Source organism: Dicentrarchus labrax, unplaced genomic scaffold (assembly GCF_905237075.1).
Source record: "Dicentrarchus labrax unplaced genomic scaffold, dlabrax2021, whole genome shotgun sequence".
Classification (NCBI taxonomy): domain Eukaryota; kingdom Metazoa; phylum Chordata; class Actinopteri; family Moronidae; genus Dicentrarchus; species Dicentrarchus labrax.
In genome coordinates this window covers 25,082,657-25,103,487 of record NW_026136721.1, presented here as the reverse complement: position 1 = coordinate 25,103,487, position 20,831 = coordinate 25,082,657, and the positions used below count along the sequence as shown (strand labels likewise).

Here is a 20,831-nt window from a genome sequence, read left to right as displayed (position 1 = left end):
ATACTGTATTTTGTTAAATTGGGCTGTTGACACAAACCATGATGTGATATGTAATGGTGGAAAGTACATTTATTCAAGTTATGTACTTTTAAGTGTAATTGTAATTTTAAAGGTAATTACACCTCACTAGCACTTTTATTTTATGATAATTTAACTTTATACAACATTTGCAAGTAAAATATTACACTTTTTAATCTGCTACATACAATTAACTGACAGCTAATAGTTACTGTTACTTTGGAGATGAAGATTTTGCATAAAACACATAAAGAATATAAATCTCCCATTTTACCTGCTGTTTAGATGTTAAAGCAAGTAATGCAATAATAAAATTGGCATCTACGTATAGAAACATTCCCTTCTGAAAGGAGTCATTATAGTTGAGTTTGTTTACTTTTGATACTTACAGTAGGCTACCTTTTGATGAGACTGATAATACTTTTATTTTACTAAATGCCATTTTGAATGCAGGAATTGCTGCTTTTACTAAAGTAAAGGTAACATAATACCAAATGATGACAAGATATATAATTTATAATAAAGCTTATATATGATATATCATTTGAAAGAAAGTTTACCATAAATTACTTTTTTAGAACAGTTTTTGAAGATATCTTATAACATCAGATAATATTAAGTTGTCAAGCGTAAATCATGATGTTAAATACCAGAAACGCAGCTGCCTGCGGTGAATTCAGGTTTACCTAGCTGTGCTCTGATTGGTCGGGAACGGCTTACGTAAGAGCCTCTCTGGTCTGCTATTGGACAGACTCGCTGTCACTCACTAGGGGAAAAAAAGGGGAATGGACGCAGAAACACTCAGCATCTGTACCAAACGATGAATGTAGTGTCAGATTCAACGGTTGTTGCTTAAAAATAAAGGAAAAGAAGAACATCTGTCATCATGGTATGTATGTGAGGATGTTGTATTATGTTTTAATGCTGGTAAAATAGGCTGTTTGTCACGCAACATGGCGTATACGCGTTATACATTTCCTGTTAGGAGGACCGCTATGTAGCTGTTAGAATAATTTCAGTCTATAGTGAATTGTGTACATTAACAGGTGAACAGAATATGTATCCGCATGTATTTCAAGCTTATAATATGTTTTGGGTCATGTAGTATGTCGCATAAAAACACGCATACATAGTAAGGCACCAGGTATGTTTTCAGGAAAATTGTCTTGTTTCTTTAATATTTACGTTGCTTGTTGTTTTTCCCTTTATATTTACAGTACGGGTTTGTCAATCACGCCTTGGAGCTCCTGGTTTTAAGGAATTACGGCCCGGAGGTGTGGGAAGACATCAAGTGAGTTTTCTGGATCATGTGTTTACTATTCGGCCTTGTTGGTATCATAGGTTACACTGTGGCCAAGCAGACCTCAACAAGGATACAAGAGAGGAGCTACTGTACAGCCAAGCTCACTATCAGCTGATACATTGTCAGTGTGCTGCCAGCAGGGATGGACGTTTGCTTTTACTGTAATGATTAACTTTCATCCTCTGCTGGCTCACACAGAAACTCAGATTAGGTTGGTGAAATCAAAAGTGACCTTTTTAAATTCTGTCCTACAGCAACTTTACTTCTGGTCAATAGCTTAAATAATTGTAGGATGAAATATGGGACAGAAGACAGTTGTTTAATGTAATTAGGCTGTATTGTATATGTGTGTATTTGGTTAGGTAAAAGTAGTAAAAGTAGTATTACAGCAATGTAAAAATACTTAAATATGAGAGTATGATGAGCAGTATGAACTTAAAAGTGTCCAAAGTAAAAGTTTTCTGTGTTCTATGATTTGATATCTATTTTTGGGGTACTTTAATCTATAACACTGTATCATATTTTATTGTTTTGGATGTAAAAAAAAAATGTAACAACTAATTTTAGCTGTTAAATAAATGTCATTTTTTAAATGGAGTTAAAGGTACAATTGTTCCCTCTGAAATGTACGGGAGACAGTACAAAGTAAAATACAAACACTTAAGTAAAGTGCTAATACTTCAAAACAGGGAAATTAATATAAACATTTAATTACACACCTGAAATAAAGTGTCAGATTGCTTTTTAATAATTTTGAATTTTTTAACATTTTGTCCATTCATTGAACTGTTTAGTTTTATTTGGTAAACTTTATCTCCAAACATGAATCTCTTGTGTTTTCAACTTTGTAAAACTGCATTTTTAGATAATTAAAATTAAATGAGTTGGAAATTGGGTTTATTAAGCATAAGAAGTAGGGTAATTTTATCATTAAGCCATTAAGTAACACTTTATCCTCCAAAAGGTATCTTAATATCCTAAATCACCAAATTAGGAAGCAGCTGGTTTTCACTGGACAGGAATACAATTCTGGTGGGAAAATAATCAATCTTTTATTTATTCTTTATTTGTTGGATGGAGGTCGTGACCTCAGTGTCCTCAATAGTAGTTTCTTAAAAGTAGAGTACTTGAGTAGATTTATTACTTACATTCCACCATTGACAGGTTGTATCTTAACTGCAACCCAATGTCGTTTTTGTAACATATAAAGGGAGAATGTGGTACACCCCACTATAATGTCAACATGTTATTTTGTCAACATGTTCAAATGTTTGGCTCAATTTTAGTTTATTTTTCATGTGTAGTCTTAACTGCCCTAAACTTGACCCTCCCTAAAAAAAAAAAGAATCTGGAAAAAAAAAAAACAACAGCTGCTTTGCGTAAACGTTCTTAAAGTGGTCATTCTTCGGCCACTGAAAAACACAAACTCTCAGCAGCATCTTTTGTTATCTCTGCAGATGTAACTCATTGTTATTTATTGCACAATTTATCATGTTTGGTCTGTTTTCAGACTTTGATGAGCTGAATAATTTAAAAATGAATTCATGTTTTCTTTACAAAGGCTTTCAGTGCTTGGTATGTTTTTTCAGCTGTTACACATTCTGATAAAATAACGGTTGCTTGGTCAGGCCTGTAAATCATTCCTGTTTTTTTTGTTAAACAGTAGTAATCAGAACCTCATTAGGTTTTTCTGACAATTTTGTGCAAATTGGATTGTCAAATGTATAAATAGAAAAGCCTCTCTGAGAGTGGAGCTGTGCTTTTTTTTAAACCAAACAACCAGCAGATAGATAGATATGAACATGATTGTCTGTACTTGTTCAACAGTGTAGTTTTAAAATCACACAACCTCTTAAAACACAATGTTATTTTATGTTAAGATGGCTCACACGGAGTGGCCACAAATAAGACCCAACAGTCGTTATTAAACTATTCCTTTACACAGATGTTTCTGTGATTTTAAGCAACAATAGTAAAGCAATCCCAAGAAGGCAAAGCAATTGGTTGTCTGAACAAGTTTCCTACTATGACTGTTTATGTCTGCTGTGCTGTAGCTCATGAATGATGGCTTCACTTGTTTTCAGGAGGGAGGCTCAGCTTGATATCGAGGGTCAGTTCCTGGTTAGAATCATATATGAAGATGCCAAAACATATGATCTTGTTGCTGCTGCAAGTAAAGTTCTCAGTGAGTAACAGCATGTTTTTTCTTTAATTATTCAAATGAAAACGACAGTATATGTAATGTATGATAAAAAATGGTGCAATAAAATAATATGTATCACAAGCTGAGATGCTGATGAGATCCTTCCTGTATTTCAGAGATTGATGCAGGAGACATCTTGCAGTTGTTTGGGAAGATGTTTTTTGAATTTTGCCAAGAGTCGGGATACGACACCATCTTGCGAGTGTTAGGATCGAATGTTCGTGAATTCCTGCAGGTAGGCTCTCTCATCTTGTCGTGTTAGCAGAGTTGCATGGTAATACTAATGTTTGTAAAAAGGCATTGTTTAAAGGAATACAATGAATAGCAATGCTCAGCCAGTGAAAACAGTTGTACAATGTCTTCTGTGGCCCTGGAGGAACGTTGTCAAGTCTGACAAAATAACCCCTGTTTATGTCATAGTGATCTCACTTTGGGCTTAGGACTGGATTTTTCACAGAAAGCCTGATTCAGTAACTGGGTGTAGAGTTTGAGAGACTTGAGTATTTACTGGGAAGGGAGGGTCTAATGAAAGATGCTTGTGCTACATTATAGGAATTATAGGCATTTTTGGAACATACTCAGGACTAAAAGCAAGCCGCCTATTTTTATAGATGTGCAATTTTAAAGAGCTGGAAGACCTGTTTGAGTTCTCATGTATAATGTACAGCATCATCACCTAACTCATTATACCTCTGCCAGGTTTTAATTAACTGTGCTGTGATTGAATGTTGCATATTTCATGTTTAATCATGATTTTCAGAACTTGGATGCTCTACATGACCACCTGGGTACCATTTATCCCGGAATGAGGGCTCCCTCGTTCCGCTGCACCGATGCAGAGAAAGGGAACAATCTGATTCTTCACTACTACTCAGAGAGAGAAGGCCTGCAAGACATTGTGATTGGCATCATTAAAACTGTCGCTCAACAAATCCATGGAACAGAGATAGAGATGAAGGTCTGCTTTGCTGTTGTTTTTTTATGCACACTGAACCCACAGCTCTAATGGCTCACTCTGCTACTGATGATGAATGAAGATGACTTCACATTTTTCCCTGTTCCTCTTTAATTTATTCTATTTAACAATTATTTAAGCCTTTTAGTCCTTGTAATGTTTTGAGTCAGAACATGTGCGTTTGTGTCTGAGAATATAATTGAAGAGGTTATAATGTGAAGATTAAACAACAGAAAGTTCCAAAATACCCAAACCGGAACAGTGCTACGCTGTGACAACTGCAGTTCAGCAGTGAGTTTTTGGCTAATGTCTGTGAGTCAGAGGATATTTTTAGATTTAAGTTATAGAGTCTCTAGCTTGGGAGTCTTTCAGGGAGGCTTTTTTCTTCCACGGTTTTATTTTGACTTTGTCAAACTATGGTTGAATTCAAATTGGCCATTGACTTACTCGACCACACTAATCAGATTTTGTCTAAAGTAGTATGAATAACTCAATATCATAAACTGTCATTGGTATTTTTATTTGTATGTTAAAGTGCAGCCCACAGTTCATAGCCTGTAATCTGCACCAATAACTGCAGAATGTTATTTTCCGAAGCCTATCCCTTGTACTTTGGCTGGAGTTTCCTCTTTGTTTCATAAGCAGGGGCATTTTCTCCCGAACCTAATCATATTGTACAGACAGGATCATATTTTTCAGCAATTGTGTGTGTAATGAAAGAACAGAAAATGGCAGACGCTCCAAATGTGACACCCAATTTCTGGAAATATTAGCCACTGTTGCTGTGGCAACAGGGTGCAGAGACATCAGCTTGACGTCAGCATGCCTTATGCCCATAAATCCACTGAATAATGTCATTTTACATAATCTCTTAATTCCATAATAATAGACTCGAGGTCAATAACATTGTCAATGGGATAATATTAATTACATTAATTGCATTGGTGAAATATTTAATTCAAAACATTTTATTGGTATAACCATGTGCCACACCCTATAGGCAAGTTTAACTTAACTATGTCAGTTTTGCAACAATAACATCAATATTCGACTGATTATTTAACGTCATCTGATGCAGATGATCCAACCGAAAAGCGAGGAGTGCGACCACATCAAGTTTCTGATTGAGGAGAAGGACTCGGAGGAAGAGGCTTTCTACGAGGACCTGGATGGTTTCGAGGAGAACGGCACACAGGAGACTCGGATCAGCCCATACACGTTTTGCAAGGCCTTCCCATTCCACCTCATGTTCGACAAAGACCTGATGCTCACACAGTGTGGGAACGCCATTTATCGAGTCCTGCCTCAGGTGTGGATTTTGTATGTGAAAGTTTGTTTATCTGCAGCAAAGTCAGCACTTTATTATGCTTTATTAGGACTTTTATTTGTCTCAAATTTGGACTTGAAACAAATACGAGCTAGACTTTTTGAACGCTCAGAATGCAGCAGTAATTAATTACATAGATTAAAGCAATAATTTCTAATCTCATGTCACTGAAATATATATATCTTATGTTATTCCCCAGCTCCAGCCCGGTACCTGTATCCTCCCATCAGTTTTTTCTTTGGTCCGTCCTCATATTGACTTCAGTTTTCATGGCATCCTCTCCCACATCAACACCGTCTTCGTTCTGAGAAGCAAGGTAGATATGACATCAAATGTAGTTTTTGTCACATCATGGATTAATCACATCAACATTTTTCTTATATTGGCATTTGCAGGAGGCAAAAGCAGGCACACACTTAAGATTAAATGATCAAAACATGGTTTGATTGTATTTGACAGAATGTGCTTATAGTCTTACATATTAATATTGATGAGCTCACTGATATTCTTAGCATATATATAACATTTAGACTTTGTGTGTTTCATCAACACTGTAAATGAGGATGAAACCGTTTACATACAGAGATCACTGATCACGTATACAATAAATCAATTTAAGAAACAAGGGTCTAAATGACCTGAAGAAAGATAATAATGCTGGATAATTCTGGAAGAATTATTCTCTTGGAGAATTTAGAAACTGTGAAGAATGACAGTCTAGAAAGGTTAAGCTATTTTACCAAGAAGCACAGATTTCAGTGATAAAATCAAATGGCAACTCAGGAGGGAAGACTAGAGTAAGAATAGAAAAGAGTTCAATTTGCATACTTGTATGTAGTTATGAGATAGTAGATGCTTAGGTGTTAAAATACTAGTGCCTTGAAAATGTATTAAAGTGAATTGTAATTGAGCGCTGCCACTCCTGGGATGCCATTTAAGCAATAATGATGATGATGATGCAAGAAAAGATATTATCTCCAATAGTGGATGATACATGCAACACTTAATGCAAAAAATCAAAATAAAGAGTCAGCTGAACTGGTGCCCAGTTTTGAAGCAGATTTAGAGAAGAACATATAATGAAATATTCATAAGTGTGATGTAATCATGACAGGAGGGCCTGCTGAATGTGGAGACTGTAGAGAACGAGGATGAGCTGACGGGGGTGGAGATCAGCTGTCTGAGATTGAAAGGCCAGATGATTTACTTGCCAGAGGCGGAGAACATCCTTTTTCTTTGCTCACCCAGGTAAACACATAGTGCAGTCTGTCCTGACTGAAGCACAGACTGAATACACACAAACACCAAAACACAGATTGTCTTTTACCCACTCAATCGGAACACATCAGTTTCTGGATAAAAGACAAAAGTCCTGGAATTCAAAATTCCAAGGTGTTAATTGGTTTTGATGAATGCCATTAGTGCATACTGAAATACAAACCCACTGTGTACATAAACCGTAACTTAGAGAGGAATGGTGAAGTTTTTACAATTTGCTGCAGTTTTTGTTTTTGTTTACTGTTTCCTCTGTACCACTATAATGATAATATTTAGGAAGGTTGCAAGCAGGAAGATTGTTAGTCCTCAGTACTTTTTCATTCCTTAGTGTGCATGTAATGTTCTTTCCTGCTGAAGACCTACATCTTTAAAAAATGTTACACAAACACATTCTTTAATTATTACTGTTCTTTTTAGTAAATGTCAAATAGTTTTTTGACAGCAGTGGATTATGGTCTTTTGCAGATACTGTAGTTCAAGGATCCTTGATATACACTATTGTGAGTGTGTGATAAATTTACACCATTGGCTGGTCGAGTGTTGGAGCTTCTCACTGGCCATTACTCTCAGCTCCCAAAAACAGATTTTTTTTCCCGAGCTAGTTGAAGGAACCAGTGGAGCCCACAGCTAAGAGGGCTTTGCCTATATACAAGTTGAAATTACAGTATGTCACTAACGTTCTGTTTCATACAGGCTTCTCCTTCCAAGACTGTCGGTACCCACAAGCACAAAGAAATCAATATTCACTCCATACCTCGCCAATGCGTCACAGCAAATCACAGTACCTGATATTCACCATGAGGGAATGAAACTAGAAAATAACATAAAACCTTCTGCTGTGGGAAACGGGAGACAATGGTTACGTGCTGTAACAGTCCAGCATAGAGCAGAGTAGGACAGAAAACAGCTCTCCATGCGCCCAGAGGCATGACGGAGAGCGCACTGTTAAAGCACCCCAAATAACAATCACTCTGACTAAACACTCAATGCAGAGTGAGTCATAGAAAAACGAGAGACATCCCGCAGATAGACACAAATGAAAGAGCAGGGGGAGTTCATAGATGCATAATTAAGAATAGTTATAAAAAGAGTTCAAATAAGTTCTCTTTCAAATCAATTATTGTACAATTTGAGAGGAAAGTATTTTTTTACAACTCCATTTATATCCAGGAATTCACTTTATAGACACTACCACCACTGGCCATACAAGGTCCAGCCATATAGTAGGCTTCCAGCTAGCCTCTAGTTAGTACTTGCAGTGTTCTCTCTCCATGTAAATGTTAAACTGCAGTTAATGATAGGAAGAAGAATATTGCTGAATAATATTTTTCTGGTTTGCTTGCAATTTAAATATCTTCATAATCTCTATAAGGGCAATATAATTGTGTATTTCATGCAGTCACAAAGTCAAAGAAGCAATTAACTAGTTAGCTCAAATGCATTTTTGCTTTTATGCTCTCTGTATGAACATGTATAGGTACATGGTCAGGGAAAAGAAAACACAGATAAACAAAGAAACCTGTGAGCTGGTAATTACATTGGTTCTTCTGTTGTGACCTCCATTAGCCTCTGTGGCCCTTTAATAACCAGCGTGAAATATCGGATACATGGCAGCAGAGTCTAAGAGATCTTGTCCTCACAGATTGAAGACACTTTGCAGAGGGCAAGATCAGTGTTTTTATAAAAGGTTGCTGCCAAACAGGAAATAACAGGGGCTGAAACAGGAAGGCATGAAGAGAAGTCTCATACAACAGTGTCTGACCTCACCCCACAAGTGGATCTGGAGACAGTAAGCTGAGTCTTAAAAGGACTATGGTGATCTCATTGCCGATGGTTCATGCTTTATGTTCTGTTTCATTTACACTAATTGCTGAGCAAGACCAAGAAAAAAGTCGTCAGTTTTCCTTCTACCCACAAACCCAACAATAACCAATAAGTATCTCACTGCTTTCTCCTTTCTCTCTGTTTTTCTAGTGTTATGAACCTGGACGATCTCACACGAAGGGGACTGTACCTGAGTGACATCCCGCTACACGATGCTACTCGTGACCTGGTGCTGCTAGGTGAGCAGTTTCGTGAGGAGTACAAGCTGACCCAAGAGCTGGAAATCTTGACAGATCGTCTGCAGCACACACTCCGGGCCCTGGAGGATGAGAAGAAAAAGACAGACAGGTATTACCATTTTTCGAGATATGTTTCTATAGTTTTTATAGTTCTCTAGTAAAATTGTAGCTTTAGCTTTAATAAACTTGTGACAATAACTGTAAAGGAATTATAACCACACATTAATGCAATGTAATGTAATTTAAATAGGTTAAGAAATGCTAGATATTTATTTGATCCAACCTCAGCTACGGAAGACTAAGGATAGGATATACTTCAACACCACTCAATCTATGCCATTTATACAATTGCTAATATGTCAAAGTAGGTATGTCAAAAGTGAGCCCTTAGAGTCAGTGGTTCCCAGCCAGGTAAAGACAACTTGCGAACCCTCATCAAAGTTGTTTAAACTGAATATATTTAGAGGCCTAATGAGGTAAAACTACAGATTATATGCGTATTTGCATCGTAAAAAGCATAGATCAGAGAAATGTCAAGTACCAGAACTATATATACAGTATATATATTTTATTTAAAGAGCATCTTCATTCACACAAATTTAGCCGTTTTTACAAACATTTCCCTCTAGTAAGTTATTGCGTAAGATTCAGTCATAATTGTGTATAATTATGTAGCACAGCCCTATAATAACACTACTGTTATTCTTGTTTCATCGTCCTTTGTTGGAAAAATAAGTGGTTAAGACTGTTCATTAGTACGTCTTTCAGTGAGATTAAAAGACTGGTCTCTTAAAGTGTTCCCTTTTAAGGATGGACTGGAAAGAAACACTGAAGACAGAGCAGGACACAACAGGTCTCAGTCCTATATAGTTATCGTGAGGCTACCTGACAGTAGGACCACCAAGGGTCAGAATCTATTGTTATACCCAAGTTGATATTTGCCTACGGTACTTTTCAGTCCCTGGTAAGTGAGGACAGTTGGTTTTGACTCTGGCTTTCAGAATAGGGGCTGTCATAGTAATTTGGCACAGCAGTGGGTGACAGCTGGAGAGGAGCACGGAGGTGGAGCGTGGTCTTTATTAAGATTGCTGTAGAGGCCCTTTCTTCTCATAGGAAAAGGCTTTCACTTTGCTGGTGGATCACCATATTGTTATTCTCGCCGTTCTCCAGTCTTATAGTGCCTCGGGCTCCGAACATTGATTAGAATTCATGGCACCTCCCTAAATAATACCGTCTCCTCGGTAAATATACTCTTATTTGTATATAGATTTTTGCGTTCTGTATGTATCATGTGTCCTCAATTTATGATGCATCGTGGAAGGTATTTTGCTTTTAACAGACAGCCATGATCTAACCAGTTACCATAGAAACACCACCCTCCCATCTGAGAGCAGCTTGCATAGCAAAATGGCCAAAAGGTGGTGGGTGAGCAAATAAAATGCTGATCCAAAGGATGGACTTCAGTCTGGCAGCCCCAGCCCATTACTCTTCTGCTCAAGTACTCCAATAACTACACTTACGCTCAAAATGTTAATTTCTCTTCCTCCTTTCAGATTGCTCTATTCCGTTCTGCCGCCATCTGTCGCCAACGAGCTGCGACACAAACGGCCTGTCCCAGCAAAGCGCTACGACAACTTGACTATCCTCTTCAGTGGCATTGTAGGATTCAATGTCTTTTGCAGCAAGCACGCCTCGGCCGAGGGAGCCATCAAGATAGTCAACCTGCTCAATGATGTTTACACACGCTTTGACATCTTGACAGACTCTCGGAATAACCCCTATGTATACAAGGTCGGAAGCAAGAATTTTACCATGATAGTACATGATGCTTGTGTGTACATTTCTCTCAGTAAACGAGAAAAAAAGAAGGATCTGTGCAGCAAACTGATAAAGTCTGCGATCTAAAATTAAGAATTTGAGTGTTTTAAACTACTATGTTCTTTGTTTTTTGTTTTTTTTAGCTTGAATGCACTAGTGAAGTGCACTGTGTTACGCAATTATGCACGTACAAGTCAGTAAGAGAGTATTTATATCAGTTGACTTGAGTTTTTCACCATAAGAAGAGCAGTACTAACTTCTAAACACAGTGTAGTTTTACAGAAGGACTGCACCACTTTATAGGCCTCGTGCAGCAGATTTACACTCCAGGCTTTCAGACAAGAATGCACTTTAAGAAGTCAAACAGACCTTGGCACTTCCAATGGATCGGCTTCAGGCACTGGGTCACCAAAAGAAGTAATATTTACTCTACAAGCTGAATGGCTAGGTGGTCCTAGGGTTTTAGCAGGGCTCAAAGAGGCCCTGGATGTCTTAAAGGTGATGTAAGTGTTTAAGTGTTTATTTCAGGGTGTTTCAGTTTATTTCTAGCTGCACAGTGCATTAGAAAAACCCCTTTGTAGCACAGTGGGAGCAGATGATTTTAGTTGAGCCAAAAAGCAAAATAGGTTGTGATATAGTTTCTATAGAATGACAAAATGCTTTTCTTTATACAGGTGGAAACAGTGGGTGATAAGTATATGACAGTGAGCGGCCTGCCAGAGCCGTGCACACACCATGCAAAGTCTATCTGCCACCTCGCTCTTGATATGCTGGAGATTGCTGGACAAGTCAAAGTGGATGATGAGCCAGTACAGGTGTGATAAGATTATTAGGGTTCAGAAATGTTGTGGTTTTACAGCTTTCTACTCATTAGCGTTAATTGTAAAAGTTTAATGTTTGAGCATCAAAGATAATATCATAGACTGAGATAATTCTGGCCACAAAAACTTCACAATTACATTTTTTACATTGGTAATGTTCTGTTTGTGTATGTGTGTGTGTGTGTATGTGAATGCAAATTAGCAGTATTTCTTGATTTTTCCGACCCCGGTGTACATTGCATGTCTTTGTATATATCTTTTTTATCCCTTAGCAAGGAATCTGTTATTTTGGCACAGATTGTTTAGGCATTTTGGAGTTGTTAGCTTTCTGATATTGCTTTGAAAGTGAATATATAAAAACAGTACTGAGAGTCAGGCTGAGAAATACTACCAACTATGTTTCAGCCTAATATGTAGTAACACTTTACCCTCAAGGATTTTTTGCTTATCGATTTTACAATAATAATATCTGTGCATCTGGACATTTTTCCACGCTGAGGTAATAAGCAGTGATATGTTGGATAAAAAACAGCAGACTTTTGTTTAACTGACTGTTGGAGATTGTTATTGTATCAATGACTGTTGAGACTTAACTTTGGAAAATGATGTCTGGTTAACAAAAGGCTGTTTATTTTTGGACATGGCACTGGCTGAAGAGGAGTCCGGTTTAGTAGCAGAAACAGACTCAAATCATCTCACGATCCTGTGTCTAAAAATAGATTCTCATTTGTCCCAGACACTCACGGCGTGTTCATGCTCTGAAGACAACAAGCACTGAAGTGCCTACTAGTTCAAGAGTAAATATTAGTCTGTAGATTGCCTGGGGCTACTTTTGGAATTTCTAGTTTATTGCAAACCTGAAAAAAAAAATCTAATTTTGTGCATGGAGTGCTTTCTGGCAAAGTTAACCTTATATCCACCCACCGAATGTTGCACCTTTTCAGTCGATAGCTTTTAAGAATTTGTGCCAACAGACTAAGAGAGGCATTCAGCTGGATAGTTGCTTGCAGTTTCTCTCTCTCTCTCTCTCTCTCTCTCTCTCTCTCTGTGTGAAGCACCAATCATTAGTCCTTTATTTAACATTTACACAGATTTATCCAAATGCTGAGATAGTTTTTCTCACACTCGTACTGCGCTTTTTTTGTGGGTTTAGTTTTAAAGTAGATAAATCTTATGTGTCATTTGCTGCTTTAAATAATGAATTTACCACATATAACTAATGATCAGTGCTGTGGATATCTTATAATAAATACTTAAGGTATGTTTTGCCAGTATTTGACAAGAAATAGGGAGTTATTTGGCATATCTATCATCTTTTGTTAAATTATAACTGACACGCTCCTCTCCTTTCTTTCCAGATCACTATTGGGATCCACACAGGAGAAGTGGTGACTGGCGTGATTGGCCAGAGGATGCCCAGATATTGCCTTTTTGGAAATACGGTCAACCTCACAAGTCGTACAGAAACTACTGGTGAAAAGGGAAAAATAAATGTCTCAGAATATACCTACCGGTAAGAAGAAGTGACCTTCTTATTTCATATCAGTTGTCAACTATTTTTGTTTCTCTTTAATTCGTGTTAAGTCATATTTGTAGAGAAATAAGGTGAGTTTGTATAAGCTTTGCAACTTGGTTAAACAGTATTAAAAGTGGTCTCTACTTTGTTAAGAAAATACCAGTATTAGACATGAAAGACCCGTTGGAATCTATTTCAAACATAAACCAGTAGGTGTGTTGTTTTGGTCAGTAGATTTGATTCTGAGTCAAAAATTTTAACATCAGGTTAGTGAAAATAAGATACAAAAAATCCCCAGGATTGCACAGCACGAGTGATTTATGACGGTGTTGACGTTGTATTCCAGGTGTTTGCAGTCTGCTGAGAATGCTGACCCTCAGTTTAATTTGGAGTATCGGGGTCCCATCACCATGAAAGGAAAGAAGGAACCAATGAAGGTTTGGTTTCTGTCCAGGAAGCCCACTGACACAGAATCCACCACAGTTAAAGCTTAACAATTCCAATTTAACACTAAAACACTACGAGGGCTGTCTAACAGAAGCTTTAGTATGGTACTGTTACACACATAATTACATAATTACACACATTTTGAGGCAGGGATGAGAGGCAGTAAAATAAAAAATTATCTATCCACACACATACAGATATTTTTAATATGATAAACAGCTGTTTCAAAGTGAATTTGAACCTGTACCGTTGCTCTCTCTGCTTGTTTCTGCTTGATCATGATCTGTCATGACCTCACAATATTTTTTTAGCGTAGTCACAATAGTGAAGTGTTTCATGAAAAGTAGAGGTTAGTGACGCAGTATATGGTACATTCAAGTTTGATACATTTTTGGACAAAATATTCTCACAGTGTAATTGTACATAATATTACTAAGGTTATTAAGGTTTTGATAAGCAAAACATTTCCCGTATATGGTAAATGTTTTTAGCTGCTAATTTTGTCATATACTATATATGTTCTGACGCCAGCCAAAAATACTGAGAATTTATAGACTTTACTCTGTCAGCTCAAATCACTTATTTTACTTAATAGAATATGTTTTAACCATACTTTTAAGAGTATTAATGACAGAATTTAGATTTAAAATGAAAGATTTGAGTGTAGTAAAAACAGATCCTATAGCTTTATGTGTTTGTGCCACTACATTACTGTCACTAATTGAGGGACCCATTTTTGGTCGATTGGATGTGAGAGTAATGATGTTTTACACTATATATGCTACACTGGCATAAGTATGATTAAAAGAAATTCAAATTTAGATATTATAGTTGTTGTATTTATATATATCACCATGTTCACAAGTTTATTTGGCACAAAAGCTTCATTAGATTCATATATTGTCATGTTCAGTATTTTTTTTGTCACAAATAATATATGTTGAGCCATTCTTAAACCTGTACCACAATGTATCTATCACTAAATTATTAAAACAGATAATAAGATAATTTAAAACAAGCACTAAACACTACTTTATTTAATATATTTATTACACCTCTCTACTTATCGCACATTCCACTTTTTGAGTACTATTTTCAGTTCTACTAAACGTTGTTCGAGATATACTTAATGATCTACTGGTAAATATTTATTGTTAACATTATATTATTTGATATTTATTCCTTTTTCATGATAAAATGTAATTATGACCTTTAGAAAACAGAATATACAGTGACAAAAGAGAAGAAAAAAATAAACTCAAATATGGATAAAAGTACTGTTTGTGCCTCTATAAATTACATTATGTTCTGTATGTGTTTGATTAATTTCACATGAGTAAATGTACCACACTGTTTTCACCCTAAGTCGTTATTATTAAACTTCACATAATGTCCTCCATGCAGCTTCCTGTGCTTCAAAGACATGATTGTTTTATTTTAACAATGTTTCTGAATGGAGGTAACTAATAAAATAATCTTGAGAAGTGTTGGTTACTTAATATTTCCTTTGCAAGCTTTGCTCCAGTGTGGCTCTTCCTAAGACCAAACATTTACACTGATACTTTAGCTGAAGACAGTGTATAGATCAGAGACGTCAGTGTACCTTTTTGATAATATACAGCAGATTATTTTGTAAAAGAGCTCTCTCTAGTGGCCAGTCAGAAGATTACAGCCTCAGGGACAAACATCCATACATTTGTCTAAATCATATCACTGCATTTCTGACATGCCTACTGCTGCTACTACAGTGGGGTTGAAACAAAGTAGGTGCAATGTGAGATGTCTATTTTATGCTAATTAGAGAGGTGGTGGGTGCCCGGTTAGCTCAGTGGGTAGAGCTGGCGACCCATGTACTAAGGCTGAGTCCTTGCTGCAGCGGCCCAGGGTTTGAATCCAACCTGCGGCCCTTTGCTGCGTGTCATCCCCTCTCTCTGCCCCCTTTCCTGTCTATCTTCAGCTGTCACTATAATAAAGGCAGTAAATGCCCAAAAAATATATACTTTAAAAAACAAAATTAGAGAGGTGGTATTGGGCCTCATGCAAGAAACAATATATGAATAAAGTTTCTCTTATTTTTGTTCGTATCCATGATTTGGTCTTATTTTTTAGTACCTATTGATTCCTGGGAGTCACCCATTGACAGATTCACCAATGTTTTCTCATTTTTACAGTCCACAAATTGTTTGTCCAACACAAAGAAACAGGTTTTAAATATGAGGAACAAGCTATAGATTATATGTATATATATATGATTACATGATTACATATGTATCATCAATAAATCAATACTTATAGATATCTTGTGTTTTTACTTAAACTCTTTGAGCTATTCATTCATCTGTTCATTTCATTCATTTGTTTTTCTATTGATATTTTTCAATATTTATATTATATTATGTATATATAGTACATGTATCTGTCTATCACTTTTTTGGTGGCATCTCTCCAATTCTTGGCCATCTGCCTGAGTCTTTAAAGTGGAAGTACCTCCTCAGCTTCTTGTCTGCAGTCTCCATTAATAAATTGCTTGTTGCATTGTTACTGTATAAAAACATCCATCTGGGGGCTTTTTCTTTTACTTTGAATCTCATGAAGACCTGCACTAGTTGAAACCAGTTATTTCCTTGAATGATTCATGAACAAACCATCCATATATTCTTACATTTTACATTTTACATCACATTACATATTGCTCTTATGAAGAGTGCCTAAAGACCACTAGAGTTCCATGAAAGATGGCAGCTCAACGGTGGCCCGGAGTGATAATACACGAGGGACTAATTAGCTGCTTAGCACTGTTAAATGGCTATGGGCAAAGTTGGCAAGTGGCTAGGGAATAAACTTGAATGTCTAGCAGATAAAAACCCACATATTTTTCTCATAAGTTAGTGAGACAACCAGAAATGAAAGGAGACTCAGATATTTAGTTAATTGGACTTAACCTACATTCGTAAGATTGGCAGAAACAGACTCCAAATTACTGCTGGATGTGCAACCTATTAAAAGACTTATGTTAACAGCAACTTCAGCGAGTGGCTGGTGAAAAAGATGGACATCTAGCAAAGCCAAGACCGTGAGATCAAATCAAGCGCTCCAAAACGACTGAATGCTGGGAGTACATTTATGAGACGGCCACCTACATGCTACGTTAAGGAGAACAGCTTTGGTGATGACTTTTTCACACAGCAGGCATTTTAAGGTGTAATACTGGGAAAACCACAGGTGTTATTGATGGCTGCAGCCCATGGGTACAATATACAATATCCAGTGTGCTGCTATTGTGCATGGTGACCTATTCAAGCACATAAATGGAGTGGAAACTTTATTGATGTTGTTGATTACGCCTGTATTCCTGCCATGATAAGTGAAAATGTCAGCTGTGTCTGCTTCCATCTAGTGGCCAAAGGACAATGCTGTAAAAGATTGTAAAATTGCAAAACCAATTTATTATTAACCTTTTAAATATCCATGCCAGTTTTCTTAAGACCTATGCTCTCTCAGGCTGTGCCCAAGGTGGCAAGTAAAAATCCACTCTGACATTTAACCCAGAGCCTGGCCATGAAGAGCTTAGAATATAACTCAATAAAAACCTTAAAATTCATCTTAGAACAAATGGGTTGCCAGTGTAGCCATGCTAAAAAGCAGAGTAATATGTTCTTAATTCAACCCCAATATGAACTAATGGCCACAGTGCCTTGCTCAAGAGCCCCTCAGTGTTGGTGATGTGGGTGGAACAAGCACCGCTCTTTAAGCTCCCCCATCCAGATTTATCTTGCCAGTTCAAAACCAATGACCATCTGGTCACAAGCTTGCTTTTAACCTTATAACCCAAGAACTCTTATGTGTGCATCGATGTTGCAAAGAAACGTTCACAGTTTATAAAGTGCTGGATCCACAGGGTGTGTCATCTTTCTTAGAGACAGCACTGACTAAAACAGAATTCAAGTCCCTGCCGCCCTTATTATACATGTTGTAACTTTGCATGTTCCGTTTAGGAGAGGACTAGGAGATAACATTGTGGGATGTAATTGTGTTAAAGATAAGCTTCAACAGGTTTTAATCAAGTATGTCTCAAGCTCACCTGTCAATTTCATCACTGTACTCGTAGTAGAAAGGTCTTTCATGTGATAAGAGGCAGATTCACTAAGGGGGGAGTGAAGGTCAGGCAAAGGTCTCTGGAGCCACATAGTAAGATGAGATGAAACTCCGATAAGAAAGAGAAGTGATTGATGATTGATGTTTTATTCATCCCTTTGTGAGACATGGGTGTGGATATTTAAGTCTAACATTTTCCTGTGCCTTTTTGGCAGCTTCCCACTCTTCCCTCTCTTCCCACCCCATTAAGTTTGTAGTTTAGTAAATTGTGTCTACATCATTATGTTGTCCCCGATAGACAATACATATATTGTATTGTGCATATAATACATGCACAATACACTTTCTCAAACACTCAAACTCACATTTTCTTATTCACTTAAGCTCTGTGTTTAACTTGACAGACTATAAAATACATCACAATCAGTTGAGTGTATCTTAATGATACACAGTGACTATGAAATAAAGACTGTGTACACAAGTGTTTGTTTAATATTAACCACAGATATCAAAGGTCTCGTTTATAAACAATGGCCTGATTAAGGTTAAGGGTATCATTGGAAACACATTACCAACTGATTAAACTGATCACCGCTGTATTTGTACAAAGCGCGTAAATGTATTGCAGTAATATTTCTTGGCTCATTTACAAGAGGTTTAGCAAAGTTACATTTGGCACAGTCACATTTAAAGTTGTGCAAACATTTTCTTTTTTGTCTTAGCTTGAGGGACAGGGACCAAAATAGGCATTAAAAACATGACTGTGTTTCAAGTTAAATTTGAATATATATATATATATTTTTAGTAGCATCAAATGCTGCATGCAATTAGTGCTGTTCTGCACTGAATGAAGTTACAATGTTTGAGCTTTGACCGACACCCTTTGTAAACAGAGATACAGGTATAACAGGAACTAAAGAGAATACAGTCTCATAAGGCTTGGTTTATTGCGTATGGCACGGTTCTGTTCAGTACCACGACATTGACCAATCAGCTGCAGCTGTGGATGTTGCCTTGAAAAAATGTGAGCTTTAAACGGCCACATCAGCATTCAGATAGATGATGAGATAAGAGGGTGCTTGGTTTAAAAGGAGCAGCAGACTTTGAGTCAGACACTCCTTTATTTCAGAGTCTTTCAGTTCACCCTCACAGCCACCATGACCTTCAACGGCAACTGGAAAATCGATCGCAATGATAACTATGAGAAATTCATGGAGCAAATGGGTGAGTGATGTCAAACTGCCAATTAAATGCCAAAGACTGTGTAGCATATATTCCTTTTTTAAATATGATATATATCATTTGTTGCATCGATAGAAAAATCAGTGTGTGTCTCATTGCCATGTCTACTCTATGGGTAATAAGATGACATAAGACCTGATAAGGCAGTCCATAAAGCACTGATAAAGTGCAGCAGGTCAGTCAGTATGTCACATTTAATGATATTTATAGTTAAAGATTGTTTAAGTAAAAATGTCAGCAAATGATAATCGTGCAAATGTTAGTTCATCCAATTTATGAGCTTTTTTAAAATGTGTGCAATCATAATTTAAGTTATAAGATGGTAGCCTAAGTCTTCAAACACTTGAACTGAAGAATTAACAAAATACTGGAGCTACGGTCTCATTTGAAAACACTCGACAGCACAATGACCTCCTGAACATGTCTGTGATTTGACTTTTGTACCTACTTACCCTCTGCAAATATCCGCAGGGACCTGTGCTTGAAAAGTGATTAAATCCTGACAAACTTCCTCTGATTGTTCGAAATTCTATTGAACATATTCCATGTGTCTGCTGATAGGAATTAACATGGTGAAGAGGAAGCTGGCTGCTCATGACAACCTCAAGATAACCATTGAACAGAGTGGAGACACCTTTCACGTCAAAGAGAGCAGTAAATTCCGCACCCTGGAAATAGACTTCACCCTGGGAGTCAATTTTGAGTACAGCCTTGCAGATGGAACAGAGCTATCAGTAAGCAAAAGTGGCATCTATTGGGGCACCTTTTTCCATTGTTGCATGTTATAATCACTCAGGAACTGACCTAATCTAATTTGTTTAGTTGTGTATACTTTAAAAGGCGCTGGAGACAAAATTACTTTAGACTTTGAACCTATGAGCTGCAGGAAAGAGTTAATTTGCTAGCTAAGAAAACAATCCAAACATCAAGCCTTGACTTTTATTGTGATAACCGTTGTGCCTTGTTGATTTCAACCCTCTACCACTGACATTCCCAGCCATAAAACTGTCAAACAGCACTTCTGCAAAACCTTTCCCACATAGTATTCATATCATGATAAGATTTTATGTTTTACTCCGCAGGGCTCATGGACAATGGAGGGAGATCTGTTGAAGGGGGTTTTCACCAGGAAGGACAATGGAAAGAAACTGACTACAACCAGAATCGTCCAAGGAGATGAACTTATACAGGTAGGGGTAAATTTGTATCTATGCAAATTAGGGCACCGAAAATACCCATTTTGTATGAAACACTTGGGAAGCCGTGAGAAGGCGATGAGATTAGGGTTATAAAGGTTATTTTATATTCCAGCTGCGAGTCTCTCTGTATGAGTTAGTTTATATACATATACACCAGTCAAAAAATGTCTGTTTATATGTGAACCCTCTTGATAAGCCACATGCAGAAGCTGTTATGTAAAGTTATGTAATAATTATATCTGATATCATCTTTCGCCAACAGAGCTACAACTACGAAGGTGTAGATGCAAAGAGGATTTTCAAGAGGTGTTAGACCAAACTGATCACCAGAACTCTGTAACCAAAGTGGTGTTTGACTTCAGGATTACATACAGTATTCTGTTGAATTATCAACTACATATTCCAATATAACCTTTAAAACGTGCACTCCTTGTAATGTCTGTACAGTCTATGAAACAGTTTTAAATTGCACAGGATTTTGATACTTGCAGTAATAAAACCATACTGTCACTGCCTGTTTTCTGTGATTTTTTTTTTAAATATTGA

General features: G+C 37.0%; 2 protein-coding genes across 2 annotated transcripts; both read left to right on the top strand.

Moving 5' to 3' along the window:
* The first annotated feature begins 789 nt into the window (after positions 1 to 789).
* gucy1b1 (guanylate cyclase 1 soluble subunit beta 1) lies at positions 790 to 15,233 on the top strand. Its single transcript, XM_051386302.1, has 13 exons — positions 790 to 907; positions 1,236 to 1,309; positions 3,406 to 3,506; positions 3,641 to 3,759; positions 4,285 to 4,482; positions 5,558 to 5,788; positions 6,006 to 6,122; positions 6,921 to 7,054; positions 9,059 to 9,256; positions 10,701 to 10,938; positions 11,640 to 11,780; positions 13,145 to 13,299; positions 13,649 to 15,233. Exons 1-13 carry the CDS (start codon positions 905 to 907, stop codon positions 13,794 to 13,796), a joined length of 1,857 nt encoding a protein of 618 aa, XP_051242262.1. The 5' UTR covers positions 790 to 904; the 3' UTR covers positions 13,797 to 15,233.
* Positions 15,234 to 18,900: 3,667 nt separating this feature from the next.
* fabp2 (fatty acid binding protein 2, intestinal) lies at positions 18,901 to 20,800 on the top strand. The gene is made up of 4 exons (XM_051386316.1): positions 18,901 to 19,068; positions 19,648 to 19,820; positions 20,169 to 20,276; positions 20,548 to 20,800. Exons 1-4 carry the CDS (start codon positions 19,002 to 19,004, stop codon positions 20,596 to 20,598), a joined length of 399 nt encoding a protein of 132 aa, XP_051242276.1. The 5' UTR covers positions 18,901 to 19,001; the 3' UTR covers positions 20,599 to 20,800.
* The last annotated feature ends 31 nt before the right edge of the window (positions 20,801 to 20,831 follow it).